General features: G+C 56.9%; 2 protein-coding genes across 5 annotated transcripts in view; one reads left to right on the top strand and one right to left on the bottom strand.

The window, feature by feature from the left end:
- Positions 1-142: 142 nt before the first annotated feature.
- SH2B3 (SH2B adaptor protein 3) lies at positions 143-26,373 on the top strand. Of its 3 annotated transcripts, none has more exons than XM_018916705.3 (8): positions 143-1,469; positions 9,360-10,142; positions 20,365-20,466; positions 20,715-20,806; positions 20,900-20,994; positions 21,181-21,395; positions 21,663-21,834; positions 22,203-26,373. In XM_018916705.3, the coding sequence occupies exons 2-8, from the start codon at positions 9,387-9,389 to the stop codon at positions 22,505-22,507; spliced, it is 1,737 nt and encodes a 578-aa protein (XP_018772250.3). In that variant the 5' UTR covers positions 143-1,469; positions 9,360-9,386; the 3' UTR covers positions 22,508-26,373. The 3 variants fall into 3 exon arrangements, with proteins under 3 accessions (XP_018772250.3, XP_030088613.2, XP_050836570.1); XM_030232753.2 differs by lacking the exon at positions 143-1,469 and adding an exon at positions 1,527-3,194; XM_050980613.1 differs by lacking the exon at positions 143-1,469 and adding an exon at positions 1,528-3,194 and having other exon boundaries at positions 20,903-20,994.
- ATXN2 (ataxin 2) overlaps positions 25,323-27,578 on the bottom strand; it is a 50,861-nt gene continuing 48,605 nt past the window's right edge. For both annotated transcript variants that reach the window (XM_030233567.2, XM_030233569.2), the window contains exon 24: positions 25,323-27,536. In XM_030233567.2, the coding sequence (XP_030089427.2) occupies positions 27,508-27,536 (29 nt within the window). In that variant the 3' untranslated portion in view covers positions 25,323-27,507. The remainder of the gene's footprint in view (positions 27,537-27,578) is intronic.

The raw sequence follows: 27,578 nt of genomic DNA, 5'->3' as shown, positions 1-27,578 counted from the left end.
CCCCATCAAGTTTTGATGGGAAAGATGGGAAAATGAACTCCCATGTTGAGCTTGCCCGACAGCAGGGGAAAAGAAAAGGGTCTGAAAGGAGGTGAAGGGTGCCAGCAGCATTTCTAGACGTGGGATGCCCTTGCCCTCCCCTTCCTGTTGCTCCCATGACCAGTGACTTGGAGTGATTACACAGCAGCGGGTGCTGGACGGCTCAGCGAGGCGAGCGGGGCCCCTGAGTCACCCCCAGTGCCGGGAATCTTGGGGTGCCGGGGGTACCGGGGGCTCTCGGGTACCCGGCTCTGTGCATGTCCCGGCAGAGAATTATCCCCCGGGAATCCAAATGGATCCATCCCAAGCTGTGCTTCGAAGTTGAAGGCGAACAAGTCCTGGCTGTCACAGAACGCGGGCGTGTGGCGGGCGCGACGCTCCCGGCGCCTCTCGGGGTGCGGGACCTGCCCCGCTCCGCTCCCACGCGGGGTTCCCGTCCCACGCCGCCTCCAGACGGGTACCGGAGGGCGCAGCCCCCGGGCCCCTCCGGGCAGGCGGGGAAGGACCGGAGGCGGCGGCTGCAGCGCGGGGAAGTGCCGGGAGAGGGCGGCGGGAGCCCGGCCACGGCGGCCGGAGCGCTGCGGGGCTCAGCGGGGACGCGGGGGCAGCCAGCCCCCGTCACTGCCTCCATCCCGCTCCATCACCGCCTTGCCCATCAACACTCCCTCCACAACCAACCCAATCACTCTTAAATCACCACCTCCGTTACCATCTCCCCAGCACCCAACCCTCGGTAAAAGGTTAAGATTTTGGGGGGCATTTTCCAGCTCGGCACAGACCCTCACAGCCAAGCATTTCCAGATGTCGTCGCCCCCTCCGGGCAGGCTGGGACCGACAATACCTCAGAGTGGGATGGAAGAGGTCACCTGAAACCCATCACATCCCACCCTGAGATGTGCAAACGAGCCGCTTCCAAACCACCCCACCCATCCTGGAAACAGAATGGGCCAGAGCAGAGCAATTAAGGAGGGAAGTGGGAAGGACGGCTGGAAGCCGGTGAAGGGTTTTACACAGCAGAAGAAAGCAGCAATGGTTAAAAGCTGAGGGCAGTGCAGAGCGGAAGGGAAGCAGCGCCTGAGTGAGTGAGAGTGTGTGTGTGTATGAGCATCTGCGCAGCTCCACACACAAACAAAAAAAAAAAGCAGAAGTCGGGGGTAGTGAATTAGCAGTTGGGGACTGAGAAAATCCATACAGGAAGCAAAACAAAAGAGAAATCTCAGGCCACTGGGGCTGAGGACGCTGAGAGGGCGCTTCTGACATAGATGAAGTTGATAAAGGAAAGCGCGATCGCTGGGAGCTGGGACAGCCGCCCGCGGGAAGGGGGGCAGGCACTCGGATCCGCCGGCCGCTCCTCCGTTCTCAGGAAAAGAGCCAGAAGGTGCAATTATGCATAAAGCAACGGCAGGAGGAATTAAAAAGCAGATTTCAAGGTAAGATTTTATCATGTCAGCTGCTCCCAGCCATTTCCTTGTGGGGTTTGGGAAGGGCTGATTGGACGCAGAGCCACCTGGATCCCTGGCAATGCCCGAAGGGGCTGTGGGGTTATGGCTCAAATCTGATCCGGGGGATTGCTGAGGCTGCAGAAGGGCAGCAGGGCTGTGTCCAAACCGGCTGTGATCCAGGGGTGGCGCAGCTCCAGCAGGGAGTTTGCATTTCGGTCTTTTCTTCACTGGAAGGTGGATTGGGAATGGATGGGGTGAACAACTGAGGTATATTTAAAGCACCACAGAGGATGGACCCTCACAGATGTTCACAAATGGCTCAGTGTGTCCCAGCCCGCTCTCCAAGGGCAAATTCCTGCAGCTTCCACCTTCGCAATACCCACAAATCCATTGTGTGGTGTGTGTGAAATCCCAGCTGCCACATCCCTGGGCTTCTTTGGCTTGGCGTGCTGGGTGGGCACCGACCCTGGGCAACACCACGGCTGCTCTGCCGTGACTTTTGCCTGCCCAATGTGCGTGGGGATCCGTCCCTCTGTCCCTGGCACTGCTGCCATTCCAGACAAGGCTTCGTAGGAGCTCTTGGCACAACCAGTAACATGAATGGGGGATGTCAGTGGGCCAGACGTGACAGTACGGCCCACAGTCCAGCCTTTTACTGGAAAAAGGTGAAGTGGAAGTTTATTTTTGCTCCATTTCCCACGGCAGAGTGGGTGGCTGCGGCTCTGCCGCGGGGCCCCTGTTCCCCTGGGACGAGATGGCACCAGGATGGCTGAGCCTGACCCGTGTCCACCCACACCAGTCCCCAGTCCTGCTCGGCCCCAAGGGACACTGTGACCTCTCTGTCACGGCCGAACCCTTCGCCCACGGTGTGGGACAACTGCGGGCCCTGTGTCCTGATCCGCTCTGGCTGCACGTGGGCAGCAGCCTGCTCTGCCTTTTGACACAAGATAATTTGGAAAATTATGAGAAATGTGGTTTGAGACGGCATCTGGCCCACTGCTGCCACCGCGCAGGTCCCTTGGGTCCCAGCCCTTGGCCGAGCAGGAACAGGAAAGGGGGGATTTTCTTCCCGAGCCTCCAAGAGCCCCACGCTCGGGCTCCCTCCCGACTCCCGGGGGGCTGGGGCGGACACCCCCAAATCCACGGAGAAAACATTCTAAAAGTCATAAAAACTCAATACATATGTGTCAAAATTAAAAATAAATCCACCCGGGGAGCTGTTTGTGCCGCTGGCTCCGCGGGCGCGGATGCGATAAGATAAAGGCAGAAGCGGGGAGGGGCTGCGCGGAGCCGGGCGCACCCGCGGAGCCGCCGGAGGAGCCCGAGCGGGCGGACGGACGGACGGACGGACAGACACGCGCGCACACACACACACATAGGGACAGTCACACGAGCGCACGGACGGACGGACGGACGAGGCGGCCCCTCCGCTCCGCCCCCGCGGAGCCTCCGCCCCCGGCCGCGCCGCTCCGCTTTACATAACCCGTCCGGGGCCGGGGTCCGCGCCCCGCGCCTCCGCCCGGCGGAAATGCGGAGCCGCCTGCCCCGGTTTCCTGCCTGAGCCTGAGCCGAGCTGAGCCGTGCTGAGCCGAGCTGAGCCGTGCTGAGCCGAGCTGAGCCGTGCTGAGCCGTGCGCCCCGTCCCGCCCGCCCCGTCCCGGGCGCTCCGCCGTTCCATCATGGGCGAGCGGCAGCCGGACGCCTTCTCCTGCAGGTAACCGCGACCGCGCGGCGGTACCGGGACGGGTTGGGCCGGGCTGGGCTGGAGCGGGACGGGCTGGGCTGGAGCGGGACGGGCGGCCCCGGGAAGCGGCCGCTGCAAAGCGAAAGTAGCGGCGGGAGGAAGCAGCGAGGCGGCCGCTCCTCCTGTGCAGCCCCCGGAGCTCCTCCGGGTGCCCCGGGCTGAATTCTCTCACCCGGAGAACTCCGGTGCCCCCGTTCCGGGGTCGTGAGCCCCTTTCTCGGGCAGCAGCCCCTTCCCCCTGACCCCATTTCTGTGCGGCACAGCCTTATCCCTGCCCTTTCCTGGGGCTGCCTCTTTCCAGGGACTGCTCACCCGTGGGGACCCGTGGTCCCGTTTTCCTCGTGGGCACTCCCCGTTCCAGGGGCTCTGTTCCTCTGTGGGTGCCTCCATCCTGGGGACCCCCATCCTTCTAGCAGCACAGGACCCTAGAGCACCCCTTCTTCAGGGATCCCTCTACGTTCCCCATTTCCCAGCATCCGTATTTTGGAGATCCCAGAGCCGGGAGCTCAGCATGCAGGGAGCCAGCTCTGCCTCTCTCCTCTGCCTCCCCCCGGACCCCTGCAGCCCCTGCCGTAGGAGTGACCCCTCTGGGAGGGTGCAGGACCAGTGGGGTGGTGCCCACCTGCCCCCTGTTGTGGGGTCCTGCGCTGCCCGAGGGGGCCATGCCTTGCCTCTGCCCCCGTGCCCACTGCGAGTGCCAAGCAGAGCTGCCACCTGGAGCCTGCCAAGCAGCTCCTCTGACTCTCTGCTCCCTGCAGACTTTGTTGGCCCCGTGGCTTGGCAGGGGCTCGGAGCACGAGGCCGATGCACCAGCGGTCAGCATCCCCGCAGCCTTCCCATGCCCTGCCAGCCTGCCCAGTCCTGCCTGTGCCAAACCCCATCAGGGTCACCCACGGAGAGCCTGGAGCTGCTGGCTCATGGCAGTGACACGGTCATTGCAGCCCGGGCTGGGATTTACTGTCAAGGAAACCAGGATGAGTTGTTGAGCTGCGATTTCGATATTGTTGTAAATTGATTCAAGATGTGCTGGAGTTGTGGGCTGGTGGCCTAGGGACTCTGTGGGGCTGCAGCCAGAGGAAGAGGTGGCCTGTGAGGGGATCTGGGGCTGCCAGTTCCTGCATGTCCTCGCTGCACTTGGATTTGTTGGAAGGATTGATGTTTAAAGATCTATGGAACCAGTGTCAGGTTTCACTTTGACTTGTTTGGGACTAGAACAATGCTTTGGATTTCTTTTTAACTTTTTTGGGGGGGCAGGAGAAACTCATCCCTATGCATTTTCCCATCCCCAAAGCTTCTTCTATTTTCTCTTACTTTTATGTATTTATTGCCTCTGGTAAGGTCTGGTTTGGTTTCACCAGAGCCCACAGGGCTGCAGGTCTGCCAGCACCCCGTGCTGTGTTGGAGAGGTCAGGGTGCGAGTGCCAGTGGCTTTTGAGGGATCTTCCATCCTGTACCAGAGCAAATCCTCCCCACCCACACACCCATGGGACTGATGGGCACCGTGGAGGTGTCGTGACAAATCCCAGTGGGTGACACAAAGTGAAAGTGCAAGTGCTCATCGCTGCTGGGGTTTGTGGTGCTGCCGCAGCTCGGCGAGGAGAAAGGGCCAAATCCAGCAATCCCTGGGGGGCTGCTGTGGCCAGCCAGGCTGGCTGGGAGCTCAGCTGCTCCCTGCTGTCCCCAGGGACCCCCGGGCAGCTGCTCCCCCAGGAGCACTCCCTGCACCCCGTTTCTCCCACGCCTACACCGCAGCGATTCATTTCATGCAACAAAACAAGCCCTGTCGAAAGAGGCCACCCCGCTGCCGGGCTTTTCCCCGCAGGCAGTGGGTGTAGGAGAGTGTGATGGTGTAAACCAGGCTGCAAGGTGCCAGACACCACGGTATGGAGGCAGGCTCAGGGTTTTTGGGGAGCTGGGCTGGCCACAGCTGTTTGTGCTGGTGAATTGCTGTGGGCCGAGCCAGAGCAGAGCTTGGGTTTGACCTGAGATGAGTTTGGGTTGTCTCCATCCTGTCTGTCCTGTTGGAGTGGTCAGGGAAAGCCAAACAGGTGAACTTCCCTCGGATTTGAAGTGCTGTAACATCTCCCACATCCCCAGAGGTCTGTGGTGCTGCTCAGTCCACAGAGAGCTGTAAATTAGGGCCAGTTTGGGTCTTAAATATAGAAAGTTGTGGAGTGCCAGGAGGTGAAGTGAGAGGAGTGTGTATGTCCTGTGAGAAAGGGGGAGAGGGAGGGAAAATCTGCCTTCCCACACTGGCTTCCAAACTGATTTCCTAAAGCCTGTATGGACATGTGGAACTGGAGGATCTCTCTGTCCTGCTCCTTTCTTGCTCTTTAACTTGCTGGTTTGGTTCAGCCAAAAGAGAGAGAGGGAAACTCCTGAGACCCTGTGGGATTCTCCAGCTTGTGTGGAAACAGCTAGAGGGTCACAAGGAGTGATGGTGCTGTGCCATCACCCTCTGTGAGACCCAGAGAATCCTCACCATCACAGGGAGCTGCTCCAGAGGGAAGAGGAGGACAATGCTAGGCAGTTTCTACTGTGGATTGTGCTGGCAATGGCTTTGGCTGCTTTATAGTGATGCTGTGAATATGTGGGTGTATCCCACATCCCGAGGCTGCAGGCAGACCCTTTCCCTACATCCCTTCCTGCCTTCCTGAGTGGCAGCATCTCCTTGCCCACCCCCAAATGGCTGCAGCACCCTGCTTGTCCCCCTCAATCCAGGGGTGCATCCAGATGTTCTTCTGCCATCTCTGGGGGATCAGAATGCAGAGCAAGGCTGCACCATCCCCATCCTGGGGGGAGGCTCTGCATCACCCAGCCCTTCCAAGCCCACCTGTGGCCAGCTGGATCCCCCAGGGACCTGCATCCTCCTGAGCCCCCCTCCATGGACCTGCATCCCCCCGAACTCGCTGTGCCAGATGCAGTTCCATTGAAAAGTGCCGTTCATTGTAACCTGGCCTTTTATAGCTGCCTCGGAACGGCTGTGGGGCCATGCCAAGAAAGGCTGCAGCCGGCTCAGAATAGCTCTTTTCATGAAGGATATCCTGGGAAGGAACAATGTTCCCGCTCTTGGGATTGTGGGAACTTTGTATTTCTGCCACTCAGGAAGTGGGGAGCTGCGGGGCCGGCCAGGGCGTCTCCCAGCCCCTCGCTTTGCCCTCTCCTGAAAATAGTCCTTGGGATGAGTTTTGAATATTCCTGTACTTATAAAGGGAGCTGCAAATGGCTCTGGACACTTCTCCTCCAGTTGGGAGCAGTTATTTCTGGGGGAGCATCAATCACATTTCCTATTCACGTCACTGCCGTGCATTTTCCCGCCATGGAACCGGGGCGAGTGGGGCCGGTTTCATTTTCAGGTGCTGCTGCACATGCAGAGCATGTGAGCAGGGCTGGGCACGGGGCACGTGGGCTCTGCTCCCTCACACTTCCCCTCGAGGCCGGGTTTGTGGTGCTGGGTGCTGGAGGGTGACCTCCACACCCCTGGATGGCTGTTCCCTGGTGGGAAGTTGGCGAGTTGGATCCGGCAGCTCCTCCGTGGCGAGGCCAGCTGGCTCTGAATGCTCATCCTCTGGGAGAGGGTGGCAGGATTGCGGTGCTGGCTCCCAGCACTGCCCTGGCACTGCTTGGTGCTGCCAGCTCCTCTGGCTGCAATCAAACAACAAATGCATTTACTGGGACAAATAACCCATTGCTGGATCCAGGCGCGGATTCCCGTCCCGGTTGGTGCTGGCACCGCCGCAGCAGCAGTGCTCAGGTTGGGCAAGAGTTTAAGGGAAGCTGCTGGGGGTGGCTGGGCTGCAGGGCTGGATCCTACACAAGCCCCAGCTTGCTGCCCCAGCCCGCATCAAAGCCACCACGGCCGGTCTGTCCCGTCCTGCTCTTCCTCGAGTTCCTGGCCCAGCACCTCAAAACAATCCCAGCACCCCAAAACAACCTCAGCAGCCACAAACAGCCCCGAGGTGGGGCGGGCTTGGTGACATACAGCTCTTCCAGCAGTCAGCAAGGCATGGAAGTCCCCCAATCCCAATTAGTCCATGGTGTGTCCAAGGATGGGCTGGATTCTCCACTCAGAGCAAAATAAAGCGATCAGAAGTCCTTTGTCCGACCTGCACGATGGCCAGGAGCTCCTCACGGGAACACATGAGGAATAAAATGTAAATTCTGCCTTAAAGCCGCTGGCTGCTGGATTCCAGCTTTGTGGAGCACAGCAGGCTGGAGCAGGGAGAAGCTCACCCAGCAGCAAGAACTCGCATCCCTGTGGATGTCGCTACTGAAACCTGGGGCTGAGCAGAGGAACGGGAGGCTGCTGTGGTAACTCCGGCATGGATTCACCCGGGATAGCTCTTTCCATGTGGGACGTGTGCCAGGCAGAAGCAGTGAGGTCGGCACTGTGCCAGCGCTGGGAGGAGGAAGCGCTGGGGAGTATTTCCCAACGTCGGGTTGGAAAAGCACGTTGCTACTGGAGACGGCCTTCGGCTGCTTCCCACCGCGTGGCACAGACGAAGCCCGGCTTTTCCCGCGCCACAAACCTCTCCCGAAGCTGGTGTGAAGCGAGCCTGAAATCTTGGAAGGCGAATTCCCTACCCTGGGAATCTCCCGCCTGCCCGAGGATCCGTCCTCACGGGTGCCTCACTTCCCTCCGCGTTTTGCGGGAGCATCCCGCTGAGCGTGCCGGCGGCGTGGGTGGTGCGGCGGCGATTCCCGGGTGCCGGGAGGAAGCGGGAGCGCGGCGGAGGATGCTGAGTCATCGGCAGGCTGGCGGCGCTGATAGACGGGGCCCTGCTGGGGGATTCGGCCGGGCTGCGGCGGGCGCATGTCCCGCACTGCCGGGACGCCGGACGGCCCCGAGCTTTGGGCGGCTCTTCTGAGAAGCCGGGCCCGGCGAGGCTGGCGGGGGGCAGATAACATCTCCCCTCGCCTGCAACCTTCGCGGGACGTGCTCGGCAGGGCAGCGGGTGGGCAGAGATAGAGCCCCGCTTCCCGGCGTTATCATCGCCCCGGCTGCAAACACCACCCCCTGTGCCCGCACGTCCCTCATGGCCCGCTCGCTTCCTCCCGGCCCCTCAGGGTTTTTGTTTTGTCCTTTTTTATATTATTTTTCCTCCCCCTGACAAATGCAATCCGCTTTTCCTCCCCTCCCAGCAGTCTGAGTGCTGCTGCTGGAGTTTTGGGGAGGAGGCAGTGCCTGTGCCGGGGCGGCAGGATCCGGGTGGGTTGGCCTATGTTTCCTTCCTGAGCGGAGTGCAAGGCCCCGATAAGTGCCCCGGGCGAGCACGAGGTTCGCTGGTGAGCAGCGGGGCCGGCCCTGGGGAGCCCCACTGCCGGCTCAGCCGGGCACGCCGGGGCGGCTGCACGCCAGCCACGGTGCTGCCAGATTGGCCTCGCAGTGAAATCTGCTGGGAGCAGAGATACGGTGTGGTTTGCCAGAGCCCGGCAGCTCCCCGGTCCCGTCGGCAGCGGAGCATCCCCTCAGGAACGCGCGCTCACCCCAGGCAGTGCCGGCGGCACGGCCGCCCCTTCTCAGGCCGCTGGGGCCGGGAAGATCTGGCAGCGAGGCAGCTCCATCCCTGGATTTCTGCAGCTTTTCATGTTGCTTCCTCCCCTCCCGCCCCCGTTCCAGTTTTATCAACTCCGTTGAAATCGGTCCCTGGAGGGAAACCCATCGGCGCTGCGGAGCCTTGGCAGGAGCCGAGCGGATGTGGCCGGGCCAGGCGTCCCCGCGGGCGGCGGGCAGCTGCAGGCAGCTGTGCTGGCAGGAAGCCGCGCAGACGCCCCGAGCCGGGACCTGCCCGCTCCCACCGCGCAGGTGGGGAAACTGAGGCACGGCCCAGCCAGGTGGGGAAGGGCGTGTAAAGAGGCTGGGGGGCTCGGGGTCCCGCGTGGCCACTGCTGGTGGCCGCAGCGTTGGTCACATGGCCGTGGGGCTTCTTGGGAAGCGGCTGTCTGCTGGCCATTTCCAATGTATCCATAGGAATGAGGCAGCTTAGAGTGGGACCCTGTCCACCACAGCGTTCCCCAGGCCTTGAGGATACGCGTTCCGGGTGGGGCGCGGCCACTCCAGCCAGGGGTTGCCGGGGCGGGGGACCCATGGGGACCCTGGGGCTGCCCTCATCAGCCGTGTGCTCTGTCTTGCAGCGCGGCCGCCTCGCTGGAGCCTCGGCAATGAATGGGCACTCGCTGCCAGCCGGCACGCCAGCGCATCCCCGGGGCTGGCATGAGTTCTGCGAGCTGCACGCCATCAGCACCGCCAAGGAGCTGGCGCGGCACTACCTGCGCTTCGCCACCGAGCACCCGCACCATGACCTGCTGGCCGCCGAGAACTTCTCGGTGCAGTTCACCGACCTCTTCCAGCAGTACTTCTGCCACGAGGTGAAGGAGGGCATCGCCATGAACCAGCTCCGCATCCTGCCCGCCGGCCCGGCGCGGGATTACCGGGACACGCACCGGCGGCACACCGACGCTTCCCTGGGCACGGTGGCCACCAAAGCCGAGGCGGAGCCCGGCGCCCGCCCCGAGCAGCCCGTCCGAGCCCCCGAGGCTGCTCCCTCTGGGCTGCGCAAGTCCTGGAGCTCGGAGGAGCTGGCGGGCCCGGCGCGGAGGCCCTTCTCGCTCAGCCAGCTGCGCAGGAGCTGGCGCAGCCTCTTCCGACGCCGCTCCTCAGACGCGCTCCCCGGGGATGGCGATGGGGAGGCGGCGGAGGCGGCTCTCAAGCCGGGACTGGGGAAGCGCATCCTGCCCTGGGGGCTGTCTCGGGAGCAGCCCCCCGAGGTGCGCAAGGAGGGGCTGCTCAAGTACGGGCTGCTGGATGAGAATTCCCTGGACAGCGGGACGCGCTGGCAGCGCTGCCGCCTGGTGCTGCGGCGGGCGGGGCCGCCCGACGCCGAGGAATTTGTGCTGGAGCTCTTCGACCCGCCCAAGGTAAGGACCTGCCGCTTCTTTTGCCTGTTCCAGCCAGTGATGCTGCGGGTCCCTCCGCTGGGGATGATGCCTGGATGCCAGAGCATCCCACAGGGAGGAGCAGGGCCACGGTGCTCTCAGCATCATGAAGATTTCTCACCTTGAGGGGCCTGGATGGGTTTGCTCTGCCGCTGCTCTCCCTCTGCTGCAGCCACACGAGACTGGGCCTTGTTTATTTAATACCTCTGAGAAAGAGACAAAGCCACCCCTGCGGGTCTTGTTTGGGGAGTGAGAGATGCTGAGAGCCAGGTGTGCTAATTGCTGCAGTCGGTCAATGTGTCATTGCAATTCTCCCTGCTGGGACTCCAGAACTGGGTTTTCCGGCTGGAAGCACAGTGCCTGCCTTCTGAGCTGAGGATAGAGGCTGGTGGCCTCCATCCCACTCATCCCAGCCTCATTCCACCAAGGGGTGGGGCAACCCGGTCTGATGAACCCCAAATTCCCCCTGTCCTCTGTGCTGTGCCTTTAGCAGCCTGAGCATCTGCTCGCCTGGGCAAGCTGGGAGAGGAAAGGGGAAATAGGAATTTGGCTCTGTGCCTTTCTCTGCTCCCAGTGGGACCCATAGTTTTACTTTTTGTGAGGAGTTTTGTGACTGGAAGTTCAGCTCTCGGCTGCTGCAGGGAGCTCCCGTGGTGCTGAGACGTGGCTGGAGTGGAGATGATGCAGGATGTGAGGGAGTGGGGAGTGATGAGGGGGAGTTGGGGTGTTTAATCCGTAAAAAGATGGTTCTTCCACATGGCAGGACTTGCACAGGCGTGATGGGATGAATTTTCTTTTTTTTTTTCTTTTTTTTTCTTTTTTTGTTCTCGTTTAACTTTGATGACAAACTTGTGCTTTGGAAGGAGGAAACCTCCGGTAGAGCTGGAGCCTTGTCCCTGCCTTCAGGGCAGCAGGGTCAGGGAGCAGCTGGCTGAATTCCTGCTATTTCCGTCAAACGACTCCAATATTAAATATTTGAAGAAAGAAACAACATCAAAATTGTAACATCTGAAAGTAAAAGCTGCTTTTGCTCCCTCATGTCAAGGGTTGCAGTTGTTTGTCCCCGTGGGAGTGTGTGTCCCCATCCCAGGGCACAGGGAGGTCAGAGGCACTCTGGGGCACTTGGAGGGTGCTCCAGCAGCTGGATAGCACTGCCTTTTTTCCCTCCCTCATCCTTTTTCTCCCTTTTCCCCATTTTTCTGTTTTTTTTAATCCCTTATTCTTTTTTTAATCCCTTTTACTTTTTTCTTCCCCCTTTATTTTTTCTTCCTCCTTTTTCTTTTCTCACTTCCCCTTTTCTTTTTTCAATTCCCCCCCCCCCCATTTTTTTTTTTTACTACCCCCATCTTTTTCTCCCTATTCCCCCCCTTTTTTTTCCATTCCTCCCCATTTCTTTCTTTGTTTCCCTCCCCCTTGGGAAGCAAGCCCAGCACATTCTTCCTCTCCCCACATTCCCTGCCCAGCTTTGACCCAGGGGTGGGAGGCACTTCAAACAAGACACTGACCAAGTTCCCCCCGTGCTCTGAGCATTATTCCTTGCAGTCTCCATGGGATGGAGATTCCCTGCTGCTCCACATCTCCACAAGGCTGGAGACCCCAGAGCCTGGAGCAGGGGGTTTCTCAGCCAGGCCTGCGGAAGTGGGGGATGTTCCTTGCTGGACTCTGCAAGACTCTGGATTAAATTGCTTCCTGTGCAAATATTCTCAGGGCGGCTCCTTCCTTTCCAATTCCCTGGGCCAGGGCCAGCTCCCTTCTCCTTTACAGCACAATCAATCCTGACCCTTTCCCAGTAACTGTGGTTGAATTCCGGGGGTGGTGGAAAATCCCCCACGGTGCTGGTGGCTCCCACTCCCCAAACCCAGCACGGGGCAAACCACGGAGCAGTGAGAACAGAGCAGTTTGTTGGGGGGTTATTTTCCTTTAAAATAACTAAATAACACTCAACAACCCCCTGGGAATGGCTGTGAGGAACCCCCTCCCCTGAATCCTCTTGCCCCAGGATGCTCCCAGGGCTTTTCCATTGCCTTTTCCTCATCTCATGGGTCTGTTCCTGATTTGTGGATGCTGTTGATCACCATAGAAAATTGGTGGTTTAAATAAGCAACTGTAAAATCTGTTCTTGGGATTTTTCAACCCCAAATGATCTCTGAACTGTGAGGTTGGTTACCCTGACAGTCTGGCTGGAAACATCTTTCCCCCTTCCTCCTCTTCCCCCTTCCTTCTCTTCCTTCCCCCTTTCACCCTGTAAATAATAGGATGCAATTGAAATTTCATCTCAGCCTCAGGGCTTTACAGCATCAAGTCAAGCCCCAAATATCTGTCCCTTTGGAATGACCTTGGAAAAGGCAGGTGTGTGGAGAAAGGAGGGGGGTCCTGCTGCTTTTGGCAGCTTTTATTTCATTCCCCCCCCCCCTTTCTCCTAGTGCTCCAGTGGGGCCTCTGAGCTTAATCCCATAACGTGCCTGGCATCAAAGGGAGTGGGGGCTTTGAAGAGCCCTGATCCCATTTGCTGCTTGGCTGGATGTGCTGGGTGAAGGGGTCAGGGAGCTGTGCTGGAGAATGTGGCAATACCTGGAGTATATACCTGGAGTATAATACCTGTGGCACTGCCTGGAGTGGGCATCCCCTGCCCCAGGCGTGTGCCAGAGGAGAGATGAGGATTTTGGGAGAGGATTTTAGGAGAGGGAGCAGCTCCCCTTCCCGTGCTCACAGCCACAGCTGGCTTGATTTGGGCATCGCTCCCTCCTCCCTCAAGCACTGGAAAAATGATGCTGCCAAGGAGGGATTTGGGGATGATGGGATCTCTCCTGGGGGAGGGTCCCTGCCTGGCTGCAGGGCACAGGATTGGGGTCAACCCTACCCTGGGGGCATTCTGGAGGCCAGAGTGAGGTGATGATGCTGTGTGGAAGAGGAGCTGGAATAAAGGGATGTTGGAATACCTGTAGTGCTTGTATATATGGCTCTCTCTCTATATGTGTGTTTGTGTGTATATATATTATATATATATGTATATATGGCTATATATAATATATATTTTTATTTTATATATTTTTAAAATTATATATTTATTTTAAATATATATATGTGCCACAGGAAAACCTGAGCACGGTCCTGGAGTTGCACCTATGTGGATTCTCTGATGTCTGCAGTGAGGGCAATGCCCACCAGCCCTCCCTGATTTCCTTGGAGGCATTAAGGGTTTTCTCTTCTCCCACACCATTTAATCCCATACAACCTTTAGGACTGGGTATCTCTGAGGTCTCTCCACCTTCAGAAATTTCAACCAAAGCTGGCAAAGCCAGGTTTGTAGCTTTGGGGCTGCCCTGTTCCTCAGCTGAGCCCCAGCCCCAAATCCCAAACTCCATGAAAGCCGCGACTCGCAGCGGAAATGTCCCGAGCCGTTTCTGTTGACCAGATGTTTTTACAGGAAGGGGAAGGGAAATGGGATTTGCATTTGTGCTGCTTTCTTTATAGCATTTTAATGAAATCCAGTGCGTCCCACAAATTGATGGCACGCCGGGACTGGCCCAGAGACTCCTTCCGGAGGGAGCCCTTGGAGCCTCTGCCCCAGCTCAAACATCTTTGCTGAAGCCACGGGAGGAGCAGTATTTTTATCTCTGCTCAGTGTGAGGCTGCTTTGACTTCCTTTTTTTTTTTCTCTTTTTTTTCTTTATTATTTTTTTCTTTTTTTACACCTTTCACCTGAATCTGGTTTCTGAGAACTGCCACCTCCTGAGCCAGCAGGTTCCTGTCCCTGATTTTTTGGTGCTTGGGGCTGTGAGAGGCAGCTGGTCAGGCATGGCATGGAGCACATCCCAGGGTTTTGGTCCCCATTCCCTATCCCTGCTCCTCCTGGAGCTGCTCAAAAGTGGCCTGAGTGACTCAGCCAAGGAAGGACAGTGATGGAGGGGGAGTTTTCTTCCCTGGAACACCCTGAGAAGAGTTTTCCCAGTGATGGGAAGCACCTCAGTGTCCCATCATCCCATCCCTGGTCCAGGAAGGGGCAGGTTTGTGTCAATCTGGATGCCCAGGGACAACATCCTTCTCCTGGCATCCTTTTCCTGGGGACTTCATCCCTCTCTTGGTATCCTTTTCCTGGCATCTCCATGGGCTGCATCCCATTCATGGTATTCTTCTCCTGGCATTCCCAGGGACTGCATGCCTCTCTTGGCATCTCCATGGGCTGCATCCTGTCCTGATGCAGCTGAAGATGTCCCTGCTCACTGCAGGAGGTTGGACTCATTGACTTTTCAAGATCCTTTCCAACCCAAACTATTCTGTTCTTCTATGATCCCTCTCCAAACATCCTGCTCCCAGCATCCCTCTCCTGGCATTCCCAGGGACTGCATCCCTTTTTTGGCATTTCCAGGGCCTGCATCCTGATCTGGTTGGTGTCCCTGCTTATTGCAGAGGGGTTGGACTGGGTGGCCTTTGAAGATCCCTTCCAACCCATATTATTCTGTGATTCTGTGATCCTGCTCCCGGCAGCATCCTCAAGGATCACATCCCTCTCCTGGCAACCCCAAAGACCACACAGCCAGCAGCTGGGAAAACTTCTGTGATGACCCTGGAGGGGTTTGGGTGTCCTTCAAATCCCTTGGGAGAGGCAAAACCTCCCCTGAAGGCACCTGGATCTGCCCCAGAGCCCTCGGGCAGCCTCTCCCCGGGGCAGGGCGGAGCATCCCTCGCTGAGCTCTCTGTTCTTCGAAGGCACCGGGGCTGGGCGCCCTCAGGGCTTTGTGAGATTTTGGTGGTGACTTTTGCTCTCTTCCCCCTCCTCCCCCCCCCGGCTCTGTTTTTGGGTATCGAGGGGGGGTGGGAGGGAGGGCGAGGAGACAAAGGTTATTTGTCATTTATTAACCACAACTTTTTCCATCCTTGGTCATGCACGGAAAAAACACTTTTAGCAGCGTAACCACAGCCCCGGCGTTAATTGCTGAAGAGCAGAGTTTCTTATTTTGGAAATTGTTGCTGGGATGGGGCTTGCCAGGGTCTGGGTGTGAGAGGAAGGGTGCAGGATGGACCCCAATATCTGCTTCATTGAACTCTGGGGTTTTGGGCTCAGAAGGATTCCACCCTTTTAACCCCATCCTTTAAAAATCTGTCCTTCCTGGGGCTGTTGTCCTACAGGCTGTGCCCACCCTGCTTATCAGAGTGTCACTCACAGGGATGCTGCAGAGCTGCTCGGGGTGGGAAGCACCACGTGCCAGCTGAGAAGTGGGCAAAAAATGGAGATATTGAGCAAACCACAGGAAAAAGGACTGGGAGAGCACTCAGGGAATGCATTGCTCAAGAAGAGCTGTGGGTGCTGCTGGGTGCTGGGTCCCCACAGCTGATGTGAAATGCCTAGTGGGGGTTTTTTGGGTGGTTGTCTCTCTTTTTTCCCCCTTTTTCTTCTTTTTTTTTTTCTCTCTCTCTCTCTCTCTCTTTTCACGGCCCAGGATGTGGTTGTTTCGAGGCTGAGAGCTGCTTCTTTCAAAGGTAAATATTTATGAGAGCCTGCGCAGGCAGTGCAGGGTCTGGAAGGATTCAAGGATTCATCCCAGCCCTGCTGGGGGCTCAGCTGGGGTGGACCCTGCTCCTTCCCACCAGGCAGGTTCCAGCTCCACTGTCTGTGGTGGGCTCTGATGTTCAGTGTCGTTTTGGGATTGTGTTAAAAACGAGCATTTTGGGCAAACTCACTTCTTCCAGCCCCAGGCAAGGGGCAGGAATGAAAATACCCATCCAGTGGGATTGAATGCTCCCATGTGAGCTTTTGAAGCTTTTCCATCATCCTGAGTGATGGAAAACCTTGGGAAAATCCCAGGACACCCCAGGGCTTGTGGGGAGACTGCAGAGTCTGTGCTGGACCCCCTCATTCCTCTGTGGCTGAGGTTTGGGGTGACTCAGTCCTGGCTGCAGCAGCTCCCACTTGCACGCAGACAGACACCTTGTTTACTTTCCATGCTCGTTATTTATTCCAGGAAATTATTAAAGCAGCCCACGCTGGAACCGAATCTGGCATAAAATAAATTAAAAAAAAAAAAAAATCAAGGGTCTGGCGAAAGCTGTTTACAGATCTTGTTTAGAGCCCCCATCACTCTCAGCATTGCTGTGAGCTGCTGGGCTCGCTGGTTTTGGGGGGCTTTGCAGGGTTTTTTGGGCTTTGCAGAGGTTTGAGGAGTTTGGGGACGTGTGTTTCTTCATGCAGAGCAGATCAATGAACAGAGGAGCCACCAGCTCCAGGGATGGGTGGAGATTCCTGCACCCCCCAAATCCCACCCACAGCCTCACCCCCGATTCTTGGGGTGCTGTTTTGCAGCACCCCCGATTAATTTAGCAGGAAATCGGGGCTCGGGGGGCGCTGGGGTCGGGGCTGTGTTTTCTCCCGTCGCCGTTCGCCGGCGCTCGCAGCCGCCGCAGCGGGAACAGAGGGACCTTTGTGGCGGGGCCGCCCCCGAGCCAGCGCTCCGGGCCGGCACAACGATGCCTCTTGTCACCGCTGGGCACGGTCCCCTCGGGGACGGCTCTGTCCCCTGCCACGGCCCGCGGGATGCTCGGAGACACGGTGTCCTGGAAGCTCCTTTGTGTGGCGGGTGGAGGATGCTGGCCGGGTTTGGGGTGGGCAGAGAGGGATTTTTGGGAGGTGATGACCCAGACCTCAGGGGTGGGGGATGTTGAGCTCGCACAGCAGCGGGAATCACCTCCCGTGTTCCTGTTTGATAGTCGGGGAACCTCCAGGCTCCAGTTCCCCAAACCCAGAACAGAGCCCAGGGTGGTGCTTGCTGCTGGCAGGAGGTTTCTAAATGAGCGGTCTCCACCTTCAGAGAGGCAGGAATGTTTTGGGAATGTGTCACCCTGGGGCCAGGGGGAGCTGAGCTGAGCTAGGGGTCCCTGCAGCAGGTACAGAATGGCCAAATCAGTGGGATTCCAGTCCCTGTCCCAAAAACCAGCATTGGCAGGGGCTGTCCAGGGTGGACCTCTCCCCTTGGGATGAGCTGTGATGGAAACACCTGAGAAAGAGCATCGGGATTCGGACCACTGGGATTAGCTGCTGGAGAGAGGGATTAGTCAGCTGCAGTTCCCTGAGGATGAACACCAGGGTTAGCCATAGTGCAGATCCCTGAGGATGAACACCAGGATTAGCTGTGGTGCAAACGCTGAGGACACATTTTGGGATTATCTATGGTGCAGAAGTCCTCAAGGATGAGCCTTGGGTTTAACTCTCAAGGGAAACCACCTGTGGGATTTCCTGCTGCACAAAATCCCCGAGGATGAAGGCTGGGATTACCCTTGGTGCAAACTCCTGAGGATGATGGCTGCTCCAGCAAACACTTTGCACTCTCCAGCAGAACCCTTGGAGCCCTGCAGGGCCCCGCTGCCTCCCCCTGCCCTGCTCTGGCACCAGGGGATGTTTCCCACCTGGTGCTCCCTGGAAAAGTGCTATGTGTACCCACACTCCTGAAAAACTTCACAGCTTCCCCCAGGGCTGAAGGCACAGGATATGGTTTTGTGTCCATCCAGCACAGCCAGGCCTGGCACTGCAGCTTGGCTGAGGTTTGTCCTTTGCATAAGGGCCACAGTGATTTACAAGAAGTGACAAATCTCGCCCGTATCCGTTGGGGACCTTGCACAAGGGCTCAGGCACTTCCCCACCTCCCGTGGGTGACTCAGAGTGGAAGCGAGAGCCGGCGTGGGGAAACCCCTGGAGCGTGGAGGGGCCGGGGGCAGCTCCTGGTGCTCTCGAAGGATTTGCTCTGCACAAACTTGGCCTGATGGCCCAGCCACTGCCATCATCACTGTGCCACTGCCATCGTCACTGGGACAATGCCATCATCAACGTGCCACCACCGTCATCACTGTGCCACCGTTATCATCACTGTGCCACTGCCACTGTCACCATGACACTGCTGTCATTGCTGTGCTACCACTGCCAGGCCACCACCCTCATCACTGCCCTACTGCCATCATCACCAAGCCAATGCCACCGCTGTCATCATCGTGCCACTCTCGTTCTTGGAGAGCCACCTTCCCCCACACCTGAGTGGGAAAAGCTCCCCCAGCACCCTCAGCAGGACGTGCTCCTTATGGCAGCAGCTCACAGCTTCATGGGGAGAGCATTCCTGGCACAGGTGGGCGAGCTGGGAGGAGCTTTGCAGTGAAAAACCCCATCAATCCCAAATATCCTTGCTGGAGATTCAGTGGGGTGAATCTCCATGTGGAAGCTGATGCTGCTGGTGGGGTTGAGGCTGAGCTGGAGCAACACCCGTAACATCCTAAACATTCCCTCCTATCCTGAGCATCCTGAGCACACAGAGCCAGGCAGCAGCAGGCTTTACCCATCCCTGCAGCGCTGCTGGGGCACCTCTTGCCGAGAAGGAGCCCGTGGGTGAACCCTTGGTGTGTTGAGTGTGCACTTTTGCTTACTGAGAACTCCCTTTCCCGGTAGCAGCCGCATCGAGCCGGGCATCTTGCGGTCAGGTGCGGCAGCGGGGGCACCGTGCCTGCGGTAGGCACTTCCCCGAAGCCAGCCTGGTTTTTCAGGCACCGTATCTCTGTGCTGCATCACTTCCTTCTCCCTTCACGCTCCAGCTGTGCTCTCCACGCCGAGAGACGCAGGGGGCTTCACCGAACTCCCTTTTCCTGGAATTTCCCCGTTTCCTGAGAAGCCGACCCCGGCGCTGTGGTTGGGATATTGATAAAACCCGCTCGGGGTCATGCTGGATGTCACAACTCCTTGTGTGGGAAAGTGGCCAGGACGAGAGATCTCCTTTCACCTTCTCCACACAGGACTATGCACAGGGCACGGTTACGTTCCAAAGGTGGCAGAAAAATCGAATTCCTTCGGGATAAAGCCGCGGCGCCAGCACGGCGCCTCAGGGCAGCCCGGTGACAGTGATTGCAGCACAGCACAGCACAGCTGCAATCACTGTCACCAGCGGGCCCAGGGCTGCCGGAGCCACCGCGGTGTCACCAGCCCTGTGCATGACGCCGTACATGAACGACTTCTAAGAACTTTCTGCTCGGTGCAGCTCGGAGCTGATAAGGGCTGATCCCTCTCGCGCTGCGCTTCCGGCCCCAGAGAACACCGAGTGCTCGCCGAGGGAGGGAGGGAGGAAGGAAGGGAGGAAGAAGGGGGGATGGAAAAAAAAAGAAAAAAAGGCACAGCAAAGATGGTGTGGTCGGGTGACCGAGGAAGTGTCCGGTGGGGACATGCTGAATGTCATGCAGGTGGTTGGGGAGGGTTTGCTGTGAGTATCACAAGCTCAGGGCAGAATTTGGGCAGTTTGGTTGGCAATTGCTGTTGTAGTGTGAAGTGCCACAGCCCCAGGGTGTAGGGATGCTGTCACTGTGTAGGGACAGGGTGAGTGAAGAGGGACACTGGAACCATCATCCCGTGGGGTGATAAAGCCGCTGTGTGAATCAGAGCTGGCCCAAAATGTTGTGGTGCAGCAAGCCCGGCACAGGGGGATGAGCTGGCCTGGCATGTGGTGGCACTGCCTGGGCTTTGTTGGGATGCACGGGATGGCTCTGGCTGTGGGGCTAAGCACAGAGCCTTGGCTCCATCGTCCAGCACCATTGGGTGATTTTTTGCCCAATTCAGGGAATTTTTGCCCCCCTGGCACCCCAGATCCTGTGCCACGTGCCGCAGCCTCCTGAGGAACCGAAAGCTGCCACAGGGATATTTTAGCCTTTGTGGAAGTGTTTGCTCAGCATTTTGTCACGTGCCTGTGTCAGTGCCAAAGCCACCAGGGAGCTCTTGGCAGGCCACTGACCCTCGCAGCCACGAGCAGGATGTTCCCTGCCTGCACCCCAATTTCCCCATCGGTGCCACATCCCTGGAACGTGCTGCCATGCTGGGAACCCCCTTCTCCCTCCTCTCCCCCACCCATCCCTCCACTGCAGGGTCCTTGGGACCCCTGAGATGGGTCTGGATGTCACTCAGCCCCCCTGGGGTGCCCTGACAGTGACTGGCCAGTGTTGGGGGGGTATTTCCTTGCCACAATGGGGTATTTCCTCACCACACAGGGTATTTCCTGGCTGGTGGGGTATTTCCCTGCAGAGCCTGGTATTTCCTTGCTGGCTGCTGTGCCTTGGGTGGCTTCTGGACCTGGGTAGATCAACACCCCCAGTGTGGTGTGGGGCCATGTTTTGGGGTGTGGGGCAGTGTTTTGGGGTGTGGGGGAGTTGGGGCTCAGCTCAGGCTCTGTGTTCCCCCCCACAGGGCTCCAAGCCCAAGCTGCTCGTCGCCTGCTCCGCTGTGCAGGAGGTGCGGAGGTGCACACGCCTCGAGATGCCCGATAACCTCCACACCTTCGTCCTCAAGGTAGGACCTGCTGGAAGGGTCTGCAGCCACCCCCGAGGGCTTTCCACCCTCTGGGGCACATGTGGCTCCCAAAAGCTCCCGTGCCAAATTTCAGTTCCTCTTTCATCCTGGCAGGGGATGCACAGGGGGATGTGGAGCGCCGGGGGGGGGATGCGCTGTCCCTGCTGGGGTTCTGAGCATGGGTGGGTGGGGGATGCACATCTCTCTCTTTCTCTGAAGAACCCATGTCCCTCTCTGATGTCCCCCAGGTCACCAATGCCACCGACATCCTGTTTGAGGCCGGGGACGAGCAGCAGCTCAGCTGCTGGACAGCCGAGATCCGGGAGTGTGTGCGCAAGGGGTAAGCGCCTCGGGATGTCCCTGAGCCTGGGGCTGGGGACAGTGGCTCTGTGTTCCCCCTGCCAGCACTCAACCTGGCTTCTCCTGTCCCCAGCAGGTGTGACACAGGTGACCCTGAGCTCCTGATGTGCCGACACCCTGACCCTGCAGCCCCCAGCCCTGCCACCAGCACTGAGCCTGTCAGCCAAGGTGAGCTGGGGACACCCCGGGAACCCTGGGGACAGAGTAGCCCTCACTGGGGGGTCACCACATCCTGCCATGGCTGGGCTGATTATCCTTCCCCAAATGACACCAGGGGGGAACAGAGAGGGGAGGGGATGGGGGCGATGGGCAGGGGTCCCATTTCCCAGGGACACTCATCCCTGTGCCTGGCAGGGGCGACTCCGGGGGGCCCGGGGGAGGCGGCGGGGCCGAAGATGGAGCAGTTCCTCTCCTCCTGCCCCTGGTTCCACGGGCCCATCTCCCGCGTGAAGGCGGCTCAGCTGGTGCAGCTGGGGGGGCTGGAGGGCCACGGCGTGTTCCTGGTGCGGCAGAGCGAGACGCGCCGCGGCGAGTACGTGCTCACCTTCAACTTCCAGGGCAGAGCCAAGGTACAGGGCTGGGACACGGCTGGGATGGGGAGGGGAATCTCACAGGGACAGCCCCTGCTGCAGGACAGTCCCTGTCCCACCGCATCCCACCCCAGGGAGATGCTCTCCTGCTCTGTGCCCCGACCAGGGGGATCCCCAGCGAGCCACAGGCTGGGGATGCAGCACATGGTGCTAAAGCCATTCATGTGTCCCCCATCCCAAATATCCCCACCGTGTCCTCCAGGAGGGAATGGAGGAAAGGTAACAGGTCCCTGCTCCTCCCCACAGCACCTGCGGCTGGCGCTGACGGAGCGGGGCCAGTGCCGGGTCCAGCACCTTCGCTTCTCCTCCATCGTGGAGATGCTGCACCACTTCCACCGCTACCCCATCCCGCTGGAGTGCGGCACCGCCTGCGACGTGCGGCTCTCCAGCTACGTCGTGGTCCTGCCCCAGGCACAAGGTGGGTGGGAAGGGAGGGGGATGTTCCCCTGGGACCCAAGGTGTGCAGGAAGGGAAGGGAATGTTCCCCTGAGACCCAAGGTGTGCAGGAAGGGAAGGGGGATGTTCTCCTGGGATGCGGGGATGGAGGTGCCCAGGCTGGCATGTGGATGCTAGCCCCGGGCCCTTTGGTTGCTCCTGGAGTAGGGAAGCGGAAGCCTCGGGGCAGTGGCACAAAAGGTGACTCCCAAGCTCCCAACTTCCCCTTTTGAGAAAGGAGAAGCTGCTCCCAGCCACCGGCTGCGGGAGGGTCATGGGATGCACCCCACACCCCCAGAGAGGGGTGACAGGAGCATCCCCCTGACCAGCATCTCCTCTCTCTTCCCACAGCTCCTGGCTCCAGCACCACAGTCCCCCTCCCCCTGCCCTTCCCGGGCTGGAGCCCCGAGTTCAGCCTCATCCCCGCCAGCTCCTCCTGCCCTCACAGCCCCGATGACCCCCCCGGGGGTCCCCCAGCAGAGCAGATCTTCCACCTGGTGCCACCACCAGCCGAGCTGGCACAGAGCCTGCGCCCGGCCAGGGCCACCGTGGCCACCACGGCCACCGCACCCCGGCCCCGCGACTCGGACTATGAGGTGGAGGCACCGGGCAGGGGCCACGTCCGTGCCATTGACAACCAGTACACACCACTCTGACCAGCACGGCACCGGCACTGGGATGCACTTTCGGGTGGAGAAATCCTGGAGACCTTCTGGGGGATCCATCGAGAGAAAGAATGTACCTGTTTCTTCCTTCTGGTTAGGGATTATTATTGTATTTTTTGCAAGGAAGGGGGTAATTTTTCACTCCTGTACGGGTGTGCTCCCTCTCGTTGGCCTGTTAAAGGGCCTCTTATTGTTGTTTTTGTTGTTCTTATGGAAGCTTTCTCGTTACTGTTTACACAATGCCACTTGTGCCTGCACTGGGCCCGGTGTCCTGCCTGTCCCCGACACGACAGCGCCCAGCCAAGGAACCAGGGGCTTGTGTTCCACCCACGGAATTGGAGGAAGTTAAAAAAACCCCAGGATAGCAAGAAAAGAATGATTAGAAATTCATTGCCAAGTTGCTGCTCCAGGCCTCATCCTCCTGCCCCGGCTGCTGAACCCACCAGCAAAGCTCGACCTGAGCTGAGCTCCCACCAAGGGTGGCGAGCAGGGTTTGGGCTTTTTTTCCAGCTAAGGTAAAAACTGGCTTTTTTTTGCTTTTCCTTTTTAACCCAGCACGGCCGTGGTCACTCCCTGTGCCAGGCAGAGGGATCCTCGTCCTGCTCTCCTGGCTGATTGAGACTGAACACTAATTGCTCCATCCTTAGCCATGGCACCAGCTGAGAACTAACACAGAGACTGACACAAACCTCTCCTGCTGGTGAGGGAGGGGTTTATCCCGTTGTATCCTGGTGATGGATGTGTTCTATCCCAGTGATGGAGGCTTTTTATCCCTGTGGTGAATGGGTTTTTGTCCTGGTGATGGAGCTGTTTTATCCTGGTGATGGAAAAGTTTTATCCCAGTGATGGAACTGTTTTATCCCAGTGATTTTAGGCACAAATCTAAAGTCAGTTTTCCCCTTAAGGAACCCCCCTACTCTTGCTTGCCTTTTTGCCCCCAAAACACCGTGTCACCAGGAGCTTGGTGGCATTTAAAGCTCCACAATGGCCTCTTGCAGGTCATGGGGGTCCCTGGGGACCAAATCTGGGACCCAGATCCCTGGGTCTCAGCCTCCCCTGACTCCCCAACTGTCCCCAAACTCTGCTGCTGTTCCTGAGCCCTTGGGGCTGCTTCACCTGCCTGGGGCAGCCGTGAGAGAGGAAGCACTTCTGAGAAGTTGCCTTTATTTTAGGAAAGAGGAAGGGCTGGAGCCGTTGCGCCACACAGGAGGGGATGTTCTCAGTATTCAGCTTCCAGATTTCCCAGTGCAGCCTTCCCTGGGATTTCGGATGCAAAACTTGCCTTGAGATTGCCTTACAGAAAGCTTTTTTTATTTCTATTTTCCCTGAAATTGCAATACAGGTGGGAGCCCTCAGGAGCATTAACATTTAGCAATTCATTTGAAAACCAGCAAACACAAAGCCTCGTTGGGCTGAGTTAGGGAATTCCACAAAAACCCAGCCTCTAGGACAGGGTTTTCCAGGTTCTGGGTGAGCCCATAGTCCAAGGAGACAAGGTCAGGAGCTGAGGGGCAGGGCCAAAATATCTGGGGCCAAACAGCCCAGGAAGCAGCCATGAGAGCAAATCTGGGTTTATAAATCAAACTATGGGTTTATAAATCAAACTATGAGGCTGGGACAAACGGGAACCATCAACTGGAGAAACCATTTAGGTTTTCCTTTTGTGCCTCCCCGTTGCTTGCTCTTGCTCTCTCCTGGGCTTTGTGCATTTAGAGCAGACAAAGGCTTTTTCCCCCCCTGCTTTTTCTACACTTGTGCCTGAAACTGGAGCATTAAGAGCAAATTGCACTGGTCCTGCAGCACTGCCAGCCCCGGAGAGGCTGATGGAGGAACAAAGGCAGCCCTGTCCTCGCTGGGCTCCTCAGCTGTATCCGCATCCCATTCTCCTCCCTGGAGCAGCACAAAGGCTGCAGCCAGAGGCAGGAGCACATCCCCAGGGCTGGCTTGTGCCAGGCAAGGCAGCTCCCTCCGAGGCTCATAAATAACTCCCCGTGCTCTTGCATTTATAGGGATGGGGAAGGGAAGGGGGGACAGCACAGCTCAAGTTGTGGTTTCCTTTCCTCGCTTGCTGCCTGCTTCCCAAAGCCTTAGAGAACACAGGGATGTGCTAAATCTTGCTAAGATTGCTGGTTTTAGTCCCACTGAGCTCCAGGGAGCTGTGTTCCAAGGGGTTTTCCCCCAAAAGGCGAGGTGGAATCACCCGACTCTCCCGACATCTGCAAAGAAAGGATGGGCTGGGAAAAGGCAGTGCTATTCACATCCCCTGCCAGATGAATCCAGAGAAATCCTTGCCAGATAAATCAGATGCTGCTGGGGTGGGTTGTTTTGGCACGCCAGGACTTTATTGTTCCGGTGCCAGGACTGAAACATGCGTGTGCATGTGATATTTTTAACCTGCAGTTTAATTACAAGGGGGTTCTCCGCAGTGTAAATGGAAATTGCTGTGCTTGATTAGTAAAATACACGTTGGGTTCATTATCTCCCTGTCAGCCACTTCCCCCATGCAAACAAACTCCAGTGGGGGAGAACTCCTGTTCTCCCCACCAGTGAGCAGTGGGAGAGTCCCTGTGATTATTTAACAGCTCCTTCCATCCCCAAACTCACCCACAGGCAGCCGAGGGCTGTCCAGCTCTGCCAGCTCCACCAGCTCCTCGTTTCAGATCCACTGCTGGGGATTTTTGGGCTATTTCCCAAGCTCCCAGGGGGAACTGAATTTGAAATCCCATTTCTCCTAGAAAACATCTGGCTTGTGACACAGCATGACTCTGCTCCTGCCAGCACGTCACTCCAGCCCTAAGGTACTCCCTCCTCTGCATTACAGCAGTGGGCAAAGAGCATTAAGCCATTCCACCCTATGGAATAGAAGCATTTTGCAGGATTTTTATATTCTTGTGACTTGAGAGAAGAGGCCAGGGCTGGGCACGTTTGGTTCCCCAGCCCTTGTGGGCTTTTACTGGCATTTGAGGGAATTTTGGGAGGAGGGGAAGCCAAGGGCAGTTTGTGTCTTGGCCGTGGAGATGGGCACGTGGAACGCGAGTTTGGATCCCACCTAAGGAAGCCAGGAGTGACAGGAGAAGCTCTTGGAGCTGGCCCTGCCCAAAGCCCCCCCCCCAGGAGAGGCTGGGGGTGGGCAGCCCCATTTCATCCAGCTACACAGGACAGTTTTTAGCAATAAAAATGAAAACCAGGCAGTGCCTTTGCTCTGTGACAGCAGGGACTTTGGTTTGGGGCACAATCCAAAACTCAGGTCCTGTCAGAATTCTTCCCCCTCCTCTTCCTCTTGCTGTTTGCTGACAGCCACTCCTGCTTGGTGGCCTTTTGTGTCCCCAAGGGTGTCAGGTTCTGAAGGAGCTCCTGACATGAAGCATCAGTGGATGTCTCTCTCCCAGATCCCAGCCCAGCAGGTACCAAACACTGACACCACCATTCCTCACCCATCCCTTTGGATTGAAGCTATTTTGGGGTGAAACTTCTAGGAAAAGATCCAGGGAGAAGCCAAAGCTTCTCATTCCTCATCTGGACCATCAAACCCTGGTGTCATCCAGCATTCCAAACTTTTAGCTTTGATCCAAACAGCCCCAACATTCCCCAGCAGCTCCCAGAGGCAGGGAGGTGACTCTGTATTCCCTAACTCAGCCTTCAGCAGGACGATTAAAGCCAACAATTTTGTTGGGAGTGTATTAATTTGAAAGTTTTACTTTTCACCTGCACAGAAAAGTTCTTCTTGTATAGTAATTTTTTTCTATATATTGTTTCTGTATGTACTGTACAAGTAACTTATTCTTGAATAATGCGATTTTACCATAATATTAAAAAAAATCTGCTCTTAATAAACTGTTTTTAGAACTTGTTTCTCACTTGTAGTCTTCAGTCTGATTCTCTCCAGGTGCCTGGACATTATTTTAGTGGATACTGGATGCTAAAAGGCAGGAATGCTCCCTTGGACATGAAAATCCTGTTTTGTCCCCATGGGACAGTGCCTGCACCACCCAGGACAGTCAGGACACAGCACTTGGAGCAGGGATAACTTGGTCTCCCCATCTTTTTAAGGCTTTTTGCCGGGGAATTCTTACCTTTCCTTTCCTTCTCCAGCAGCACCACTGACTTTTACACTTCCATCACCTTAAAGGCCCATTTGGGACCTTTCTCAACCCCATCCAGAGCAACTCAAGGCTGAGGGATCAGGAACACAAACCCACCTGGACACAAAACCTTGTTAGAAAACTGGGCTAAATTTGGGATTCCCAAACCTTTCCCTTATTCCTGCAGCAGCAGCAGCAGCAGACAACAGACTCGGGCAAACCCTGGCTCCAGCTGGGATTGGTATGAGAAGAGACCCAAAAATCACCACACAAACACCGAGGAGGGTCAGTTTTTAAAACTTTTTTTATTTTTTAATTTTTTTTTTAAGTTTTTATTTTATATTATCTACAAAGTAAAAGTTTTCTTAACTTAAAAGTTACATCACTGTCTCACGATAGTGATTATCTCATCAAACGTGATTTATAAATAATAACTCATCCGTTTGACGATTAGAATTTTTTTTGTTTTTTTACTGAACCTGTTTCAAGTTTAGTTAGAAGTAAAAGGGATCTCCAAGTCTTGATTTTTAGTGATAATAGCAGCAAGAATCACTCTTGTTACTTCTTTTGCTAGCTGACGAGTTCATAACTTTGAAGGGTCATTAAAAAATAAATAACTTCCAGTTTTCAGCAAGCAGAGTTGGGGCACTTGCAGGACTCAGATACAGTGCATGGAATTATGGAATAGCCCACAAGTTCCTAAATGCCTCTACTCAGTCCGAATCTCTCCCACTGCAAGATGAACTGTTAGCATTCCTAGTGGATGTTACAAGAAATCAAATTTTTTTTTTTTTTTAAACAAAATAAAATGAAATTCTAGTTTTCTGTGCTTCCAGTTGGCAGAAGCAGTAGAAGGAGGGTATTTGGCCTACAAAAGGTATCCAGCCTTTCAGTTATTCCAGATGAGCCTTACAACTGCTGTTGGTGGTGGGCTTGTACTGTAAAAAAAAAGTTCAAATGTAAATAATAAATTGGCAAGC

The sequence above is a fragment of the Serinus canaria genome, chromosome 15 (assembly GCF_022539315.1).
Source record: "Serinus canaria isolate serCan28SL12 chromosome 15, serCan2020, whole genome shotgun sequence".
NCBI classification, from domain to species: Eukaryota; Metazoa; Chordata; class Aves; order Passeriformes; family Fringillidae; genus Serinus; species Serinus canaria.
Note: the sequence above shows the minus strand (reverse complement) of the source record. Positions and strands in the feature narration are given on the sequence as shown.